General features: G+C 45.4%; 1 protein-coding gene across 3 annotated transcripts in view; it reads left to right on the plus strand.

Moving 5' to 3' along the window:
- The first annotated feature begins 1248 nt into the window (after positions 1-1248).
- Gpr161 (G protein-coupled receptor 161) overlaps positions 1249-20666 on the plus strand; it is a 32914-nt gene continuing 13496 nt past the window's right edge. The window contains exons 1-2 of one of the 3 annotated variants that reach the window (XM_051186162.1): positions 1249-1337; positions 20006-20420. In XM_051186162.1, coding sequence (XP_051042119.1) covers positions 20050-20420 — 371 coding nt within the window. In that variant the 5' untranslated portion in view covers positions 1249-1337; positions 20006-20049. Of the gene's footprint in view, positions 1338-1738; positions 1940-2258; positions 2453-20005; positions 20421-20666 lie in introns of those variants that run through there. The other 2 variants (XM_051186159.1, XM_051186160.1) reach the window with 2 other exon arrangements.

The raw sequence follows: 20666 nt of genomic DNA on the forward strand, positions 1-20666 counted from the left end.
TCTGATCTACAGAGCAAGTTCTAGGACAGGCTCCAAAGCTACACAGAGACATCTGTTTCGAAAACTTGAAAAACCAAAAAAACCAAACCAAGACAAAGCAAAACAAAAAACTTTTAAAGTGTTTAAAATTGTGTCTGTCTGTGTCTGTGTGTGCGCGTGCAAGCGCACGCGCACACATGAGTGTAGGTGCCTACAGAACCCAGAGGTGTTGGATGCCCCTGGAGTTGTTGCTACAGATGTTACTTGATATGGGTCCTGGAACTCAAATTTGGGTCCTCTGGAAAAGCAGTAGGTGCTCAGAAGCAGGGAACCATCTTTTTAGTCCTTCATTTAACCTTTTAATTCCCACAGATAAGTAGGTCCCCACCCCCACCCCCCACCCCCGTTTTGTATATGGATAAGCTGAGACTCGAAAAAGACTGCTAGCTCCCCCAGGGTCACAGGGCTTAGTTGGTGTTTGAGTCCATGTTAAATTAAATTAATAATCAGAGATGCTGGAATAAATGTCCAATATACTCCTGAGGACAGCTTGATTTAGGCTGCCTCAAGCATCTAGTTGGCTGGATGACCTAGACTTTGAGAAGGACTCAGCCGCTAGTTTTTGACCAAATAAAAGCATCGAATCACACAAAATAGCAAGCCTTCCGTTTGTTCGTTTTCCCCCTCATTACCCCACTTGTTCCCTAAAGCCGTTGGGTGTTTAGCAGGTGGCAGATAGTAAATTATTGTTCTAAATGGCGCCCAATAATAATCAGGAGGCAGCTCCCACAGTGTCAGTCCCGAGACAAGGGAATAATTAACTCACTTATCCAAGCAGATGGATTTCAGAGGGATGTGAATACTACTCTAAGCACTGTATCAGTATTTTATTTATTCTCTCTGGAATTTGACAACGGCGTTATCAGTTTGTATGTGATTATTACGCTGACACATTTGCTCTTCCTTTATTATTCTTTCTTTTTCTTTAGCAGTTGTACCGTTCTTAAGCTTTCTGTCTTTCTTTTTTAAATATCTCCTTATTAAGATTGCAGCATAGAAACACAGGGGGCTGGGGAGGAGTCTGAAATATGTGAGATGAGGAAGAAGGAAGGAAAGACTGAGAGGGAGTTTTCGTCCCGAGTAAGCAGGTCCTGCTCTTCATTCCCACTTTTTCTCCGCCTTTGCTTGAGGGGGCATAGAGGCATTGTGAAGATCTGTTTACATCCACTTTCCACTCCAACCTGCTTTTTATTCCTTAAAAATCTGGCTTCGGGGTTATTTACTGTGATACTGCCAGGATCCAGGGCAGAGTCTGGTCCTAGACAGATGCCCTCAGTGGTTGGCTGGATGAAGGAAAGGTGAGTGAAGAAAAGGATGCCCAGAGTCCAACTTGAGATCGGAGGAGGAGAGTGCAACTGCGAGGAGGGAAGAATCTGAAAGTACTTGAGGGATGGAGAAAGAAATGGAAACGGATGTCCCTAAAGGCTGGACTGGGGAGAGAGAAGGCCTGAGTAGAGATCACAAGAGGACTCAAGGCAAAAAGTGGGAGAATGGAGAGAGTGAGAGCGAGACAAAGAGCAGCGGGCCGAGTCTGCCTAGAGATTGGTCCTGAGAAGAGATGGGGGGAAAAGTGGCCGGGCCGGAGGCGGCAGCGGTGGAGGAAGGGGCGTGAGGAAGGAGAGTGGGGCGGGGCGCGGGACACAGGGCTCGGGGCGCGGGGCGCCGGCCGGGGCGGCGACGAGGGCGGGCTGTGGGCCGTGGGGCTGCGGGAGGCGGAGCGCGAGCGCCTCAAAGTTCCTCGGCCTTGCTGCGGGCCCAGGGCCGCGTGCTGCCGGCGGGAGGAGCGAAGCGGGGCTCGGCGGCTGAAACCCGAAACCTCGCGTCCCGGGAGCGGCGCGGCGCGCAGGGAGGAAGCGGCGGGAGGGGAGGCGGCCGGGCCCTGAGCTGCCGCGGCGCTTCGGTGAGCACCGGGACGGGGCAGCGGTGAGGGACGCAGGCCGGGGCGGGACGGGCTGCCCGGGGATGGAGCGGCGCTGAAGGCATTGTGCTAGGCGCCGGCCCGGCTAGGTCTGCAGCTCATCCCCCGGCCCCCCTCCCCTTCCCTTTCGGCGGCGTCCGCTTCTCCCGGCGCCCCCTCTCCCAAGTCTTCTTGAGGCTCGTTCCCGGCTGAACGACGCCTTGCATTTGGGGCGCTGGTGCTTTCGCGTCTGGTTTTGGAGCTCTTTGTAGGAAGAGCCTTGGGGACGTGCCCCTCCAATCGGCCAGAGGCTTTTTTTTCAGAAGCCCACCTGGTTCTGCTGGGTGCAGCCCGCTCCATTTCCCCGGAGCCCCTCTGCACATCCTTTGGGAAGGGAGAGAGCATCAGTGCTTGCCCCGACTCAGCCAAGGAGGGCCGTGCCCCCTGCGGCCGGCTCAGGAATGGGGGTGTGGGGCGCAGCGGCCGCCACCCCAGGCTGGAATCAGTGAGGACCAGGTGAGTAGCATCCTGCTGGTCAGGACTCAGGGTGTCCTGTGCCAGAGCCTGGATGCCAGACGAACCCAGACGTCGCCCCGACGCCGTGGACTGGGTGCCCCTGCTCCTCAGATCTGTAACAGGGAGATTCGGTTGGTTTGGGGGTTGGGGAGAAGCACTTCACCAACTGGGCCAAGAGCTTAAGCCTGGGTGCATCCTGTGCACAAAGGCGTGTGGCATGAGAACGTGTGTTGGAATGGCCCGTCGCCCTTCAGAGGAGCCTGCTTAGCAGTGGCTGCAGCCGGGCGTTGGCACCTTTGGGTAGCACAACTCTGAGACTGCCTTTTTGTTATCATACCTCTCATCCCTTTTGCAAAGTGTTTACAAGAGCGACCATTTATTCCTCCTCCCTGTTAGGTAAGGGGAAAGCTGCAGCTTTCGAGGGAAAGACCTGGGTTCAGTGATGTGCCCAGTGGGAGACACTGGTAGATCAGAGACTCTTAGGTGCTGGAGGCTACTGGAACATCGGAATCCGTCTCTTCCCGGTAGAGAGAGCCCGGGTTTCAGCCCAGCCTCTTGGAGCCACGGCTTTGCCAAATCGATGATGTTTGACCGTGTAATGCATCTTACTTCAGCCACCGTGAGAGCAGGTGAAAATAGGCGTTTGCCAGCTCCTCTAGGAAGAATGGGAAGGGGGCGGGGCCTCAGGCTATGTAGCCAGGCTTTCCACCAGGCTTCTTCCAGAACCTCTCTTCCTGCCCTAACCTACACTGACCTTGTTTTATACTTCTAAGGTGTTGACAACTGGTTTCATACTCACCTTTTAAATCCATTCACGTGACAGCCCTTTGATGAGTGAGGAAACTGAGTTAGAAAGTGAAATACTCTGCCCTATTTTTTGTTTGTTAATTTGTTTTGTTTTGTTTGAGACAGGGTCTCTGTGTCCTGCAACTTTCTAAGTGGAGGGGTTGGGCAGTGGGGAGGACTTGAATTTGCCCACATCTGTATGACTCTGCCACCTGGCTGAACTAGGATCTTTTGACTTCGCAATGCTTTGCATGTGGGGGTCGTTTGACTCAGGTTTTATGTCCTGCAGATCTAGGCAGTGAGCCTAGAGACCTTCTTAGAAAGATATTTGCACGGTATTTTGGTACCAATTTCAAGACCTAGGCTCCCCAAATTTGTGTTGCATACTCCTCTGACCAAGGAGTATGGAGTAATCAGAGGGTCTGTGCTCTGTTTGGGGTCTGAACTTCATCTGTCCTAAGTGTCAACAGATCCAGGTAGTTCTATGGCACACATTCCATGGACGATGCCACCCAGAGTAGAGGAAGAAGTCGGGCAGGTGGGCTGGGTAGGGTTATGTCCAGAGTGACACCCGGTGAGGAGGTAGCCAGCTGTGGATACTATCACAAGGTCCCAACGCATTGTTATCTGAGGTGAGCTTTGTGGAAACTATAAATGTATGTGTGTGCTGGAACCTCACTTTTAAAAAAAATGGCTTTTAATCAAAACTCATTTTTGTTAAATATATAGAGTCACTAAATTGTGTGTCCAGGTGTTCTGTGGTCTGCAGACTACCAGTGTAGAGTCTAGATTAGACCTTTTGAGATACAGTCTATCTGAACCATTGTAAAGCATGGCTGGAGGGGAGAAGTGGTGTCTTTAAAAACCAAAAATATTAGCAAGATGAAGGTCAGCTGTCAGTGTGGAGGAAGGATTTAATACTTCATTCACCTTATTCTAATCTTACCCATGATCCTATCCCCTCCCAAGAAAGAATACTTTCAACTAGTTTCCAGTCTGTTTCTGGGGTCATTTTCTTTGTCTGGCAGTAGAGAGGGTAGCACTCAGGGCAGATATATTCAAGGAAAGTTGGGAGCATGAAGGAAGGTCTGCCAAATCTAAATCCCGATGAGGTACAATTGTGCTTTTATTTTGGTTTGTGTTTGTATTATACTGGAATCATAGGGGACTGGGAATAATCTGAAGTACCCAGTCCTGCCCTTTACAGTGTATGATCTGGGGCACATAATGATAGAGCTTGTCTGGCATATAGTAAGTTTTCAAAAACATAGGTTAAGAGGAAAGCTTCTTTAATATAGGAGTATATAGAAAAATTAAAGTTCTTTTCATATCTCCCGGACTCTTTTTCCATCTCTGAGGTAACCACATCAAATGTATTTCCTTCCAAGTTCTGTGTGTGTGTGTGTGTGTGTGTGTGTGTGTGTGTGTTGTGTATAAGTGCATGTAGAAGCCAGAGGTTGATAACCTTCCTGCATCTTACTGTTTATATTTTGACCATGCTCACCCCCTTTTACCTTTTCTTTTCCCCCTCCCTCTCTAACTGAACCCCCTCTACCCCAGACATGTGCATGGGGGAGGGAGCATTGTTTACTGAAGCATGGGCAGCTTTCCATAGTCAACTTATGTACTGAAGAAATCCTTCTGAGACAGGGTCTCTTTCTGAACCTGGAGCTTACTGATCTTCTAGGCTGGCCAGTGGGCTCCAGGGGATCACCTACCCCCTCGCTCACAGTGCCAGAGTTACAGATGTGGGAATGAGACTTTTACATGGGGCATGAGGATGTGAACTCAGGTCCTCATGTTTTCAAGGCAAGTACTCTACTGAGGGAACTGTCTCTCCAGCCCTTCCCTCCAGGTCTTTTTCAGTGCTTATGTATTACCATGCCTGGAAATATAGGTGATACATATGTAATATATGCATATATTTAATATTAATAATTAATTAATTAATTATAGAGTATATATGTAATATGTGACTTATTTACATCACAGTATAAGACATCATAAAATAATATTGTCTCCATTTCTAACTTTAGAACCAACCTGAATATGTTGAATATGCTTTTGAAAAAACATACAAATAAGGACATATATATGTATAATTTTCATAATTTACTGTTTTGACTGAACAATGTGACATAAAAATCATCTAATCTCATAATAGGTATAATTCTTCTCTCTCTCTTTTATCTTTCTTTCTTATTTATTTATTTATTTATTTATTTATTTATTTATTGGGACAGGGTCTAACTGTAGTCTTGGCTAGCCCTGAACTCAGAGAAATCTACCTGGCTCTGTCTCCAAGTGCTGGGATTAAAAACCTGCATCACCACACCTTGCAGATTCATCCCTTTAAATGGCTGTTTAGTACTTGATAGTGTATTTACTATTATCTATTTCACATTTCCCTATTGGTGGGCCCTTAGATTGTTACAGCTTTATTTATCTGCCTATCTTTCTTTATGGCACATTTAGACTATTTCTGGATACAAATTATTTCTAGAAGTAGAATCTGTGGGTCAAAGAATGTACACACTTTAGTTATTTGTATTTATATGTTTTATTTCTTTTTGAGACAGGGTTTCGCTGTGTATCCCTGGCTGCTCTGGACTTCACTATGTGGATCAGGCTAGCCTCGACCTCACAACTCACAGAGATCTACCTGCCTCTGCCTCCCCCAACTGCCAGGGTTAAAGGCGTGCGCCACCACCCCCAGTTTAAGCAGTTATTTAAAGAACTCTCTTTTGTCTATTGAGGTCTTGAGGGACTGTTGAAAATGAATCTAATTATCTTACTTATGTAAGGATACTTGTTTAGGGTTAGATCTTGTAGTTAAAAAAGATCACAACTTTCAAAATTCTACAAGTTATATAAAGTAACCACTCCACCCCACTCCTGTTCCCTAACTCTGTATTTCTTTTTTGACTTATAGCCAGTCTTGCTAGTTTTTGTCTTTCAGATGTAATCCATACACCCACAGGTGGGACAATATGTACCTTTTCATCTTTCTCTTTTCCTTTCAAAATGAATGTTGTGGCATACTTTATACCCACTTCTGCATATGACATTTTAAGTTTATCCCGAATCTTAGGGAACAGTATTGGCTGTGTGCATTTTAAATGCTAATAGATTCTTCTACATTTACTCTTAACATTTAAGAAATCAACTTGTATTTCCTCTCAGTCCTCTGTCAATTCCTTTGCCATTTCCCCCCTTCTGGTGAATTGGAATCTCATCAATTTAAGACACTCTGCCTAGATTCTGGACTTTCATCCACTTGTTAGCAAATCATTTTTTCCCCCTTTCTGCCCTTTTCTTGTTGTGTGCATGGTTGTTCAGGAGTAATTGAATTTGGTGAGGTTAGCTTTGTGTCATTTTTCTTGGTGGCTCTCTGTTTTCTGTTTTTGTTCCCACGGAGCCCTATCCAATTTCAGGGTTAGGCTTTCCTAAATTTAGTCCTATTTATTTATTTATTTTTCAATTAAGAAAAATGTTGAGAGGGGTTGAGAGATGATGGCTCAGTAGTTAAGAGCACATACTGCTCTTGCAGAGGCCTGTAGTTCAGTTCCTGGCACCCATGTATGCAACTCACAACTGCCTGTCAACTACAGCTCCAGGGGAAGCTGGCATCCCTAGTTGTCTGCATTTACAGGCATGTGTGACCTCCTCCATTCCCTCCCCATGGACACAGAGAGAAGGAGAGAGAGGGATAGACACACATATGTGTATGAATAAATACATATATATGTGTGTGTGCGTACACATATACATACACACACATAAAACATTCATGCACGCACACACAGACAGGAGCACATACATGTTCATTCTTGGACTGTGAATGGAAGAGCACTTACGTAGCACGCTGGAAGCCCTGGGTTCCAGCACTGGGGAGCGGGGTACACAGAACTAATGAATGCATTTATCCTCCTCATCAGTTTCCCTCTCTTCTGTGATCTCTGTGGTCAGGGTTTGTATCCATCCCTGGGTCTTTTTTAGCCAATCTCTATTTCTTTGCCTTTTTTAAAGGACATTTCCCACCATGTCTTAAGGGTGTGCTTTTCTTGGGCAGGCAGAGTGGGAGCAAGGGTATCCAGCAAGAGCTGGACAGTGGCAGTGTCTCGAGAGCTAGGCATTAATGAATAAAGCTTGTAGGTAAGGGAATCACGTGGCGTAGTCAGGGCTGTGTGGGGAACCATCAATCTGGCAGAGTGGGAAGGACAGATTGGAATGGGGGCGACATCAGAGATAAGAAGATGAGATGGAAATGTCTACTACTAGGGGGCATTCTGAGATGGGTAATGACAGTATGGATGAAGTTTTGAGCTAGACTTTAGTAATGTACAGGATGTCTGCCACAGGGAATAGAACAAATCAACATTTATACACACACACACACACACAATCTTATTTTGCCCTGTATGGAAATCTGAGGCTTGGATATGCTCATTCATTGACCCAGATCACACTGCCTGAGTGTTAGTCAGAGCTGTAGTAGTCCTATCAGGATTATTTGGCAAGAGCCGTTAAAATGCCCTTGTTTTCTTGTTTTGCCTTTTTTTCTAATTTTTAAAAAAAATTATGTGTTTGTGTACATTCATACACATATGTATGTGTAGTACATGTGTGTCCAAATGCCCTCAGAGTCTGGAAAACAGCATTAGATCGCTCTCGAACTGGATTTATGGGAGGCTGTGAGTCTGGTGTAAGTGCTGGGAACTGAACCCAGGTCTACTGCAAGAGCATCATATGATCTTAACTGCTGAGACCTCTCTCCAGCACATGCTGCTTTTTAAAAAAGATGGGTTCTCTAGCCCAGGATGGGTGTGAACCCCTTGTGTGACACATGGCTTTGATCATTCTGTCTTCACTTCCTCAGGACTAGGATTATAAGTGTGTGTTACCATGAATGCTTTATTTAGTGCTGGGGACAGAGTCTAGGATGAGTACTAGGCAAGTATTCTACCAACTGAAGTGTATCTTTAGTCCTTAAGAGATGAAGTGAATAGTGTTCTACATAGTGGAGAAACATGAAGAATAGTGTATAGGGATGGTAGGAGCTAAGATGGTGAACTCTGTTTTCTTTTTGTTTGTTTTTGTTTTTGCTTTTGTGTTTTTTGTTTTTTGTTTGTTTTTTGGTATGTGTCATCTGAAGTGCTTGGGTGCATTATATGTGGGAGAAAACATCTAAGGGAGGGTGAATATGAGTCATCTCTAGGGTAAAAGTGGAGAGTTAACTGGGAAAGTTTTAGTGGTAGAGAAATCATATGGAGAGAAAGCGTATCTAAAGGACCCTTGGGTCTAGAGAGATGTCTCAGAGATCATTTGCTGTTCTTCCAGAGGAACCAAGCTTGCTGCCCATCACCCTCAAGAGTTGAGTTACAGACCTGTAAGCCCTGATGCCTCCCGTGTGCTGCCTTCCTGTCTTACCACGTATCTCTCATGGTCCCTCCCAGATGCCATCCATCATGGTATGATGCACTCAGGACGTTCAGAGTTTCAGCCTCCAAAAACATGAACTGAACGAATTTTTTCTTAGAAAGTCTGCAGTGTGAGACAGTTCACTATAGCAAGGGAAAAGAGACAATGGAGCCTGACCTGTTTTTCCTCATTGCACTTACTGCTACCTGGATTATTTTACATATTTATTATTTACTGCTTGTGTCCCACCACCCTCCCCCCTTGTAAACTTGGTCATATCTTGCTTCTGTTACAACTGTAAAGAGTAGCTGAGCATCGAGTATCTTCAGTACACGGTGTGTGTGTGTGTGTGTGTGTGTGTGTGTGTGTGTAGTGCAATGAGGAATGACAAGCAGAGAGCCTATTGTAGGATAAGATTATATACAGGAGTGTCCAGAAACCTGCAGCGGTGTGGCTATAGGTTGTTTAGGTGTCTATCTCATGTATGGCCACCAGAGAAAATGATTTGGAAGAAATATTCCTGTGAGCCATTCAAAAATATTGCTAAGGCCAAGCTTGGTGGCATATACCTTTAATCCCATCACTCAGTAGGCAGAGGGAGGTGGATCTCTGTGAGTTTGAGGCCAGCCTGGTCTACATAGTGAGTTCTCGGCCAGCTGAGGCTATACAGTGAGACTCTGTCTCAATAATAATAACGACAACAACAATGATTATACTATTACATGTATGAAATTCTCAAGGAATCAATAAATAATCAAGTTAAATGCAATAATATTATCATTTTAGCAGTGTGGGCTTAATTAGTTTGCTTAGCTCAGTGAGGATAATCAGTAAAAAAATAGTTACCTAATTAACATGTAATCATTGTTTGCCTTTAATAGAAATAATTATTTTGGTCTACTGAGTGTATTCTTCATGTCTTATTACTTCCTTACTTCTTTGTGTGTCTGTATATGTATGGAGTTGTTTTATTTTTCTTAATCTGTTTACTAAGCCTATACAGTAAAAAGTATTGCTCCTACAGGACAGGATTCTCCTATCCCCACTGATAGGGGCTGATCTGTGCATCCAGCATCCTTTCCTTGACTTACAGTCAGCCATTTCCCCTGGTGGGACAGCCAAATGCCTCCTAGCAGTTCCAGGTGTTCCCTGCAGAGGGGGCAAAATCACCTATTCTAGCAGTGGTTGAGCTGGCAGTTACCTGAGATGTCTCCTTGGATTTACCAGCCTTGTTCCCCAGGCATCCCAGTTCTCTTCTTTAACATCACTGTGAGCCGTTTTGCTTACACAAGGAAAGTTCACTCTTGAAGGGAAGGACTTGTGAGGCAAAGGAAGCAGGGAACATGGCCACCCATAGTTACAAGTAGAGATACATTTAAACGTGCCTGTGACCCAGACTTCACTGTGGCAAATAGGTGGTTGGATACCAAGTGCTAAGTCAGTTCCCTACTGGGAGGGAGTATTTTTCTACACTTAACTTCAGTCTTGGGGTCTTGAATCCCTAATGGAGCCTGGGTAGTTTTCATTTGACCTTCTCCCCCTTACATCCATGTCCTCTAGCTAAGTAGTCAGCTGGCTTTAATTCCATTTGAAGTTGAGAGATTAAATCTTCCATGCCTTCATTTATATCTTCATTTTAGAGTTTACCTTGGTAGCCATTGTGCCAACTTCGTTTACCTGTGTTTCCTTTGATATCCCCTTTGGCAATCATATGAAGTCAGTTAATTCTCTCTTTTGCCTCATGGAAAAGTTGAGGCTCAGAGAGGATAAAAGACAAGATCACCAGAACCCAGACCTAGGTTGGGTGAGGACTCCAAAGCCCATGTTCTTCTACTGATTTCCAGATCTAAGAGGATATTAGAGAGGGTTAGCTTTTGGTCGCTGAGACAAATACCTGGATAACAACGTAAGCAAGGGAAGACCTATTTCGGCTCATGGCTTAAGAGGGTCCACCATATGGTATGCTGGCTCCACTGTTTCCTAGCCTGTCATGATGAAGAGCTTGATGATGAAGAGGATGTACAGACCTGGTTATCTCTTGATGGCTAGGAAGCAGGAAGAGGAACAGAGTGGACGGTGGGCGGCGATGGGGGACTTCCAAAGGCACTTCTCCCAGTGAGGTACTTCTAATGATGGGTCCCTTCCCACACCTTCCATAATTTTGCAACAGTTTATTAAATTATGAGTTCATCAACAAATTTTTTCACTGATTAGGTCATTGCCTTTATGTGTGATCCAGTCCCTTCCTTAAGCCACACATCTCAACATTGCTTTGGGAGCCATGTCTTCCAACACATGACTTTGTTAGGGAAATAATTCATATCCAATCCAAAAGAAAGCATATGGAGAATGACACTTGAGTAGAAGACACTCAAGAAACATTTGTAAGCCACCTGGAAGGGAACACAACCTTACTTAAAAAAAAAAAAAAAAAAAAAAAAAAAAAAAGGCAAGGAAAACCCTTGTGCTGTATAAAATGCTTGTGTCTGAAAAGATAACTGAAATGGAACAGAAAAACTGTAGGTATGGTGATGGCAACAACCATGGTAGGAGCAGAATGTTCCAGAAAGGCTTCTTGGGAGTTTGGCTCAAATGTTAGTCAGGCCTTGAGCTACATGCTATTCAAATAAGTGGTAATAAGTGGTGCTAAGGAGGCTCATGGCCTGGGGCACAGGAATGGCTTTCCCAGCCCACATGACTCCTCCCTTGCCCTTTTATTATCTCTTCAACTGGAGGACACGCCCAAGAACAAAAAGCTACTGTGAATTAATTACCATGTGAAAAATGCACTTGAATTTTCTTGACCACAGAGACATTTATTGTAATATCCCTTATTCAGCCCTCAATTGTGCTTGGGCTGTACTTGATTGGGGGCAGGAGGACTGCTCTCAGTGACCATCACCAAATGATCCACTCAGAGAATGTGAGGTAGGGTAGTTTATAAAGTAAAGAAAGGGAGTATGGTAGCCAGGAACAGTGACACTCTTCCTCATACAGGCTGTTTACACCTTGTACATGGACCCCTATGGTTTCTGCAGGAAACTCAGGTTTCTCCGACTTTGCCTTTTGGAACAGCCCAGCGACAACGCGTTGGTGTAATTCATGCCAGTGGGTGAAATCCAATGGGTGAAATCCAAATCCAGCAGTTTCCCATTTATTACTTACAAATTATTAAGCCAGATCCCAAGCTCTGGCTGTTTCAAGGGTCCTATGTGTCCAGAACATGCTGCTGTTAGCCTGAGCCACATCGTTTATCATGGGCCTGCCCAGGAGATCAGCTCACCTCAAAGACACCAGAGGAAGTGGCTCCCTAAGACAGAGAGTGTGCCACTGACCTTGTATGGAACCCTTCCCTGCGGAAGTCACTAACTCTTATTTTATGCGTGCTGTTAGTGACCTTAGCAGATGAATTGCAGGTTAAATATTGGGAAATGGAGAGCTAAAGCAGAGCAGATTGAAAGCATAAAAAGAATATGCACGTCACCATGGCTGTTGTAGTCTGCTCTTCTGTTGCTATGACAAATGCCATCACCAAAAGCAACTTGGGGAGGAGAGAGGTATTTATTTGCTTACACTTCTATATCACAGTCTGTCACTGAAGGAAGTCAGGGCAGGAACCATAGAGGATTACTGGCTCTCTCTCTCTCTCTCTGGCTCACTAGCCCACTCACATGCTGCTAACTTTCTGTGATAGTTCAGGCCCTCCTTCCCAGGGATGGTGCTGCTAACGGTGGGATGGACCCTTCCATATCAGTCATCAATTAAGACAATCTCTCACAGGCATGATCACAGGTCAATCTGATGTAAGTAATTCTTCAAGCAGGTTCCTTCCCTGGTGATTCTAGACTGTGTCAACTTGACAGCAGAAACTCACCTGCGTGGTTGGTGTTCAAGGAAATAGTATGACCTCTGTCACTGTCATGGGGATTGGTGTTTCAGATCATGTGGCAGTGATCCACTCTCATAACCCACTAGCTGATCAATTGTGAAGCTAACAACCGTGGAGGTTTCAAAAGCAAGTGATAGCATTGGAACTGATTTCTAAGGCTCATGTATTATGGGGGATCCATGTCTTATGTACTGTTTTAAAATATAGGGCAAAGGTTTAGAATACTGGCTGCTCTTCCAGAGGACCTAGGGTTAATTGCCAGCACTCAAATGGCAGCTCACAAGTGTGGGTAACTCATTTTAGGGGATCTATTGTCCTTCCAGGGGTACTCTGGCACCAGGCACACACATGATGCACAGGCATACATGCAGACAAAACAACCATCCATGTAAGCTAAAGCTCATGGAAAAGTATGATGGATTTCATGTATTTTGCTGAAGGGGTTACTAGAAAGAGTTAACATGCTATCAATAACACCCCACCGGTCAGAAAACTCAGCTGTCCAGAATGAAGCATTCCAGGAGCAGCTGGTCTTTAGGTGCAGTTTTAGAAATTGCTTCAATATTTCAGCTGTTGCGAACAGGGCCATTCTGAGCATGAAGGACCAGTATCTCAGAGACTCTGTTTTCAGTTCTTAGAATCAGTAGAGATGTGCACCAGGGCGTGCATGTGGAGCTTGGAGGACAACCTTGTAGAGTAGCTTTTCCCCTCCCACCTCTCTGTGGGTTCCAGGAATAGAACTCAGGTTGCAGACATGCGATGCCCCTGTCTTTACCTATGGATCAGCCTTGCAGGCATTGCTTTCTGTTCTTTTGTGGGATTGCTGGATCATACAGTAATAATTCTCTGCACTAAATTTCTTAGGAACTTTTCTACACTGGTGCCACCATTTCACCCCTCACCAGTAAGTAGTCCACAAGGCTTGTTTGTCTTTTAAAAATTTTATTACTATTATTATTATTTAGAAACAGTTTCATTATGTTACCCTAGATGGTCTGAAACTCAATATATAGACCAGGCTGACCTTAAACTTGTATAAATCCCCTGGCCTCTGCCTCCCCAGTGCTAGGATTAGAGATGTCCATCGACCATGCCCAGAGAGGTACAGTTTTTCCTGTCATATGGTCACCAATATGTGTTTCCTCCATTTCTGCTTGTTAATGAGTGGAAGAATCCCTTTGTGTTTCTATAACTTATTGGTGATGTTGTGCATATGTGCTTGGCTGCTTGCTTTGTTTGCAGAAACACTATTCAAATCATTTGCCTGTTTTCCAGTTGGATTGTTTGCATTTTTGTTCTTGGAGTTTTAGGTGCCTGTTATATATTCTGAATATTAATGTCCTATCAGATGCATAATTTTCTCCATTTCTGTGAGTTACCTTTTTATTCTGTTGAGTAAAAAGTGAGTATCTTAGCCAGGTGTGGTGGGGCACAACTTTAATCCCAGCACTCGAGAGGCAGAGGCAGGTGCATCCCTCTGAGTTTGCGGTCACCCTGGTCTATAGAGAGAGTTCCAGGACAATGAGGGCCATACAGAGAAACTCTGTCTCAGGGGGGAAATGAGTATCTTTGGATGCATACAGCTTAAAAAAAATCAGGAAATCAAATTTGTCTATTTCTCTTGTGTCTGTCTGTCCGTCTCTCTCCGTGTATGCGTGTGTGTCAGAGACAGAGAGTGTCATCTCTGGCTTTTTCCTCTCATTATGGCCTACACCTTTAGTTTCTTGTCCATGATATCACTGTCAAATCCAATGTCATGAATTCGTGTATTTTTTTTTTTTTTTGCGTTATCTCAAGCCCTCAGTCTCCTCCTATTTATTAGTTTGCGTTTTCTCTTTCAATGAAGTTATTTGACAAATAGATCTCTTAAAGATTATTAACAGGGGACTCTTCCAAGTAGGCTGAAAGTAAAGAGCACCTAGCCCAGCCACTGGAGGTCGGCTGGATCTGTGCAGTGATGCATGTGTGTGGGAGATGTGTGAAATGAAACGAGGCTACACCAAGTAGACTCTCTTGTGTTGTGATGAGTGGATGGATTAAAGGTCAGTTGGCAGCCACAGAGCCAGCTTGTAGAGCTAAAGTTAGTTACCTTTAACTTAACCTTGTTCAGCCCATTTCCTACTTTACTTAATGGATACTTATATGGACCCAGGCCCTATTTTAGGAACTGTACAAATATCAAATATTGACTCATTGACAAGCCCTAGAACAGGCACTCCCTTTCCCTCTACTTTACAGATGGAAACTGATGTTCAGAGAGGCTACTTAGCAAGTCAACAGCCTGGATTTGGACAGACTCTGAACGGGCACACTTTATGCTCTCATGGACAGGGTCATAGTGGCAGAAGCTAGCAAAGAACCCTAAACCACAGACTCCCAGTTGTAGTACCGAAGGATGCTGCAAATCGGTTGCTGACAGCAAATTAAAAATTTAGAAAGAGACCACAATGTCATGTGGATTTTCATGCTTGCTTCTTTTCTTTTCCTTGATGTATTTTCCAAGCAGACCAGAATGCAGACCTAATTCACACACCAAGAGGCTCCGAGCAAGCTCATGACTTGCTTTGTGGGACCCAGCGGGGAAACAAAGTGAAGCAAAGCACTGAACAAACTCTGGGAAGGCCACTGGGGGAGGGATGGGGGATAACTGAGGCCATTTTCCTGTACCTGCTATCTTTAGACTTTCATGTGACTGCCAGAGCATGATGAAGGCAGACTGGAGAGAGAGCTCTTTATACACATAGGTATGAAGATCAGGGACCCTGTGATCCCTTTCTGACTCCTGTCAAGCTGTGTGGCCTTGTTTGTGGGTGGGATTGGAGTGGGGGTTCATACTCCTTTCAGTTATCTGAAGTACAAACAAGGTGGTTATTAGGACCTTCTCTCCAGCTCCACCCACCCCCAGCTACTGTGATTGATGTGCTGCTTTGAGGTGTGCAGATGATGAGCCTCTGGGAGTATGATCAAAATAGCACAGTGACTGACCCACTGGGACTTGTTTGAAGTGATGCTTTGGAATATTTCCTTCCCTGGGGGATAGCTGATCATCTTGTGCATTTATGTGTTTGCATTTCGTCCTCTCAAATGAAGGCATGTGTGGTCCTAGCTTTTCAGGCTGGTCAGCCCTTCCTGAGATGGGGTATAGGATGTGTGGGGTAGGAATGAAGAAGTCCCAACCTGGAAGGAAAGGCTCATTCAGGGAGTACCCAGGGTTATAAGAAAGGAACTTTTTTGCCAAAATGCCAAAATTTTCTCTACAGCTAAACTTCAGAGCAAACAGCCACCGTCTTGTCCTGTCTAGTGGTCCACTCTCAGAGAAGTCCTGCCTCCTCCATCCTCACAGTGCCCACCAATTGTTTGCAGTCTCTGTGTCTGTCCTTTGCTGGTCCTTTCTGGAAGTAGGCAGGTGTTTTAGGGTTTCTATTGCTGTGATAAAACACCATGACCAAAAGTAACTTGGGGAAGTAACAGTCCATCGCTGAGAGATGTCAGAGCAGTAACTCAAGCAGGGAAGGAACCTGGAGGCAGGAGCTGAAGCAGAGGCCATGGAGTAACACTGCTTGCTGGCTTGCTTCTCATAGCTGGCTTGCTCACCCTGCTTGCTTTTATCACCAAGAACCACCAGCCCATGGTGACAACACCTCCAATGGGCTACACCCTCCCACATCAGTCACTTCACTCCCCACAGGTCACTTCAGTTGAGGTCCCATCCTCCCAAATGATTCCAACTTGTGTCACGTGTGTTAAGTTGACAATACACTTACCGACATGGAAGTCACCTTTGCCCCACAGTGCCTGTGGATGGTGACACGGATCTTCTGACCCTATAGATAGCCCTCTCTGGAGATGAAAGGCTTCCCACACTTTCATGCAAGGGCAGTCTGTGGGTCCAAGAAGAGAACAATATGGAAGTTTCCAGAAGGCAGCTGAAGAAGCAGAGCAGTGTCTGAGGAGTTGGCATAAACTTGGCAAAAGAAGTAGACTCTTGACAATGTTGAATGCAGATCATGATGTGTTAGGAAACTAGTCAGGGCTGAGTTTCAAGTGACAGATACTTACAGAAGTTAGGATAATTAGGGGGCAGGGACAGTCTGTGAATGTAATTGAGAAAAGCAAGATTTTAGAATCACACACTCTTCCATGAGCATTTTCAGGTGGGTTAACCTGTATCTTGTCCCTTTCTCTTCCCAGACCACCACACCACTCACTATCACTCTCTCAGCTTTATTTCCGGGTAAGCCTTTCCTATGTAGTGTCAGTAGAGACAGCTGATTCTCTCGTTGTGTCAGTCAATATAGCCCTTGGTTGGCTAGTTTGTCCTCTTAACACTCTCAGCCAAAGTCCTGAGCCTGGAATTCTGTCATCCCCAGGCTGGTGGCTGTGAACAGCTTCACCCTAGATCGAGGACTGATCTCTGGAGCTGGAGATGTTGGGTTTGCCCCAATGAGAAAATACGTTTCCAAAGTAGAAAGAGTTTAAACAGTTGTGGCAAAGGCAGGCTTGTGCCAGATGTGCAGGACACAAACTCCATCCTTGCAATTCCTCTGTGTGGGATATAGAAGTCATTCATTCCATTGGCCAGGAAATGGTAGTCAGTGGATTTGCCTGTAGTTGTGGATCAAAAGTAGGAATGGTAGGCTTTACCTACCTTGAGTGGGCTGGTGTGGAAGTCTGTATGTGGTCTCAGCCCCTAAGTGCCTGTCCTCCTCAATGACTTAGGCAGCAATAATGGAGTAGGAAATGTAGTACAAACCAGCCATAACCAGAATTCCAGGGAAGAATGTGAGGCAGGGTCCAAAATATGCAAATTTGGGGTCATGGAAGAGAGAAGATAGTACTGGGGTAACTCTGTCCCTGTGGCTCCAGCCTTGTGTTTGTGTTTGTACTGGAATATCCTCACACAAACTGATTGGTACAATTCACAGATATCTTCTCTGGACTCTCCAGCACCACCGTGTGTTTTAATTTAAAACAGGATATAGATTGCTGTCTTGAGTGACAAGGTTCCATGTTGGATGGCTTGAGGCTGTTGCCAGTGGCCTGAGGCAGCCAGTGGTTTACTGTCTTTGGAAATGGATGGCTAGACTAAAGGTGGTTCCTGGAGAGGGGCCGCTACCCTTGCATCTGTGATGGTAAAGGTAAAGGTAAAGGTATGTAGCTGCCAGCCCTCCTGGGACTTTAGCTCTTTCAGGGACGGTTGCTGACCATGTGTTGACACCCTAACCGTGTTCCTGTCTAGCTGTGCATCAGAAGCGTTGGGTTGTTGGTCAGTGCGGTGTGCGAGCTCAGAAACACCATTGTGCGTAGCAGTGGAGGATGCTCAGGAAAATAGAAATGTGAGTCACACTGGAATGTGCTGCGATTCAATGGGTCCTGGCTTGTCAGGCCCCCAGGTAAGCTGGCTGTCAGCCAGGAGGCCAGCGATGGCTGGGGCCTTCTAAATCCTCTCTCTGGTTTTTTAAACCCCAGTGAGGAGGGATCTGCTTGGGCTTGTACTGCCCACTGCAGACCTACTGTCAGAGACTAGGGATCTGGATTCCCCTGGGTGGGCACCTCTTTGACCCACATTCCTTCTCTCCTTCCCGGGAAGGGTTGGACCAGGAGACCTCAAGGACTCTTGCCAATTACAGCTCCCTCATTTTGCAGTGACTGACAGGCTTGCTAACAGGACCAGTGGAGACTCCCTTGGTCTCATTTCCTGGGCTTTGCATCCATTATTATTCTCTCAGGGGCTGCCTTTATGTTGTTAACTCTCTCACAAGGTGTTGAAGTCATTCACCAACAAAGTTATTTAGTTGCCCTCTGTGAAGTAGGGGCCTGACCAGGTGCTAGGGACATGTAACCAAAGTCTCTGTCCTGAGGACATACTCATTTGTAGTATTTTTCACTCCAGTCACATCTTTAAGGGCTTCTGTGTTCAATTAGCCAGGAGGGAAAAAAAAAAAAAAAATTAAAGGTGGGGAACTAAGACATCGAGAAACTGGATCAAGATTTAGAATATTTTAGCAGCCTGGAAATATGTTGCACAATGCAAACTTTGATAGAAATAATGTTTGCACTTAGCTTTAGAAACGTTAATTTCATATGTTTAAGACTCAGGACACAGCACATTTCCTATGATCTAAACTCTGCATAGAATCAGTTGACCACATACTTATATAAGCCCAACAGGGTGACAGCGTTTGGGGACCATCTTGCTGCTGTGTGGGAGTGATTTACTCACCAGGGACCTTGTCTGCCTCACAGAAAGCTGCCTTTCTTTCTTTTTGGTTTTTCTGTTCTGGACGAGAGCAGGTAGGGAATTTTTTTTTTTTTTTTTTTAATGCTGATTAAAGTAGATGAAAGTTCAAAGAAACATTAGTTTACATATTGTATGCTTAAAATGTGTCAACCTTGAATTTTAACTGAGATCGCAAGCCAGTTTCCTGAGAGCAGTGATGTCTATATGGGCCAATACAGTGTCTTCCTGTCCCCACCCACAATTCCTACCTGCTTCCTTGCTTCCTCCATGTCTAATGAGAGCAATCACCCTGTTCCAGCATTAATCCTGATTGATTAACCCTGCTCAGAAACACAGATGTGATATTAGGATAATCTAGTGGTCAAGTTTAATGTGTCTGCAATAAGCTGGGATGGGGTTAAAGTGTAGATTTTTATTCTGTAAGTGCAGGTGGCCTGCAGCCCTTGTGAGCTCCTGTCTGGCTTCTGTGTTGCCAGTTGAAAATCCACCCAAGGAGCAAGGGTCCAGAGCAGCAATCTACAAAATGGCCCACAGAGCATACTTAAGCCACCTGTCCCTCTGACTGCTTGTTTAAAGTGCAGTTTTGGGCTGGGTATAGCTAGCTCAGTGGTAGAAGCTTCTTGCCTATATTATATGCAGGATGCTGGATTCGACGATGCCCAGTACCTCATGGGAGAAATTTAAGGGGTGGAGGGTGAGTGGTGTTCTACTTCAGAGTTTTGGAGGTTTGAATCCAGATGGGGAGCAGTTGGCCCATTGTTAGGGACATGTGACAAGCTGCACCTCACAGCACAAAGTAAATGTTAGAGGAGAGTTGCTTCCCTCATAGCAGTCGGTAAGCAAAATAGAGAAAGAGGCAGGATTCCGTAATCTTCTCTGAAGTGTACATCAGACCTCACATCCTAACTGCTTCATCCCAGTCCCCTTCATAGTGCCACGCTGAGAACCAAGGCTTTGATACATGGGTCTTTGGGAGACATTCCAAATCCAAGCTACCACAGGGTATTAGATGGACACACTAGTCAATTATAGAGTCAGAAAGATGCAAACAAACAAAAACAAGTTGCAGAGGTTTCGTGGGAGACTGTCCAAGAGACCCCAGTTGGTAAACATGAGGTATAGGACAGCCCTGCTAAGCTGGGCTCCTTCTTTCCTAAAGTGCAGTGATGTGGTCTGATGAGTCTTCCCCACCCCTGGCCCTGCCCTCTTTCCACAGCCGTCCAGCATGCACTGCTCACCGCATCCCGAGGTGCACTGACCATGAGCCTCAACTCCTCCCTCCACTACAGGAAGGAGCTGAGCAACCTCACTGCAACGGAGGGTGGTGAAGGGGGTGTGGTCACCGAGTTCATCGCCATCATCATCATCACTGTTTTTGTCTGCCTGGGCAACTTAGTCATTGTCATCACCTTGTACAAGAAGTCCTACCTCCTCACCCTCAGCAACAAGTTCGTCTTCAGCCTGACCCTGTCCAACTTCCTGCTGTCTGTGCTGGTGCTGCCATTTGTGGTGACTAGCTCCATCCGGAGGGAATGGATCTTTGGCGTGGTCTGGTGCAACTTCTCTGCTCTTCTCTACCTGCTGATCAGCTCGGCCAGCATGCTTACCCTTGGGGTTATTGCCATCGACCGGTAAGTTTGCATCAGACTTGGAGCTGAGGGATTATGGAATGAGGGATCTCTGGTCCATCCACTTCAGAGGCTTTTGCTCCTGGGAACAGCACTAGAAGGTTCTTCCTAAGGAGAGTGTATAAACTGAGTTCTGATTCTTCTTTAGCTTCTTAGCTGGAGCCCTTCTCATTTTATCTGTCTATATTTTATGTATAGTCAAGTGCTACATATGATGTTCTGGTGGGTGACGATTGTGTATTTGATGGT

The sequence above is a fragment of the Phodopus roborovskii genome, unplaced genomic scaffold (assembly GCF_943737965.1).
Source record: "Phodopus roborovskii unplaced genomic scaffold, PHOROB, whole genome shotgun sequence".
NCBI lineage: Eukaryota > Metazoa > Chordata > Mammalia > Rodentia > Cricetidae > Phodopus > Phodopus roborovskii.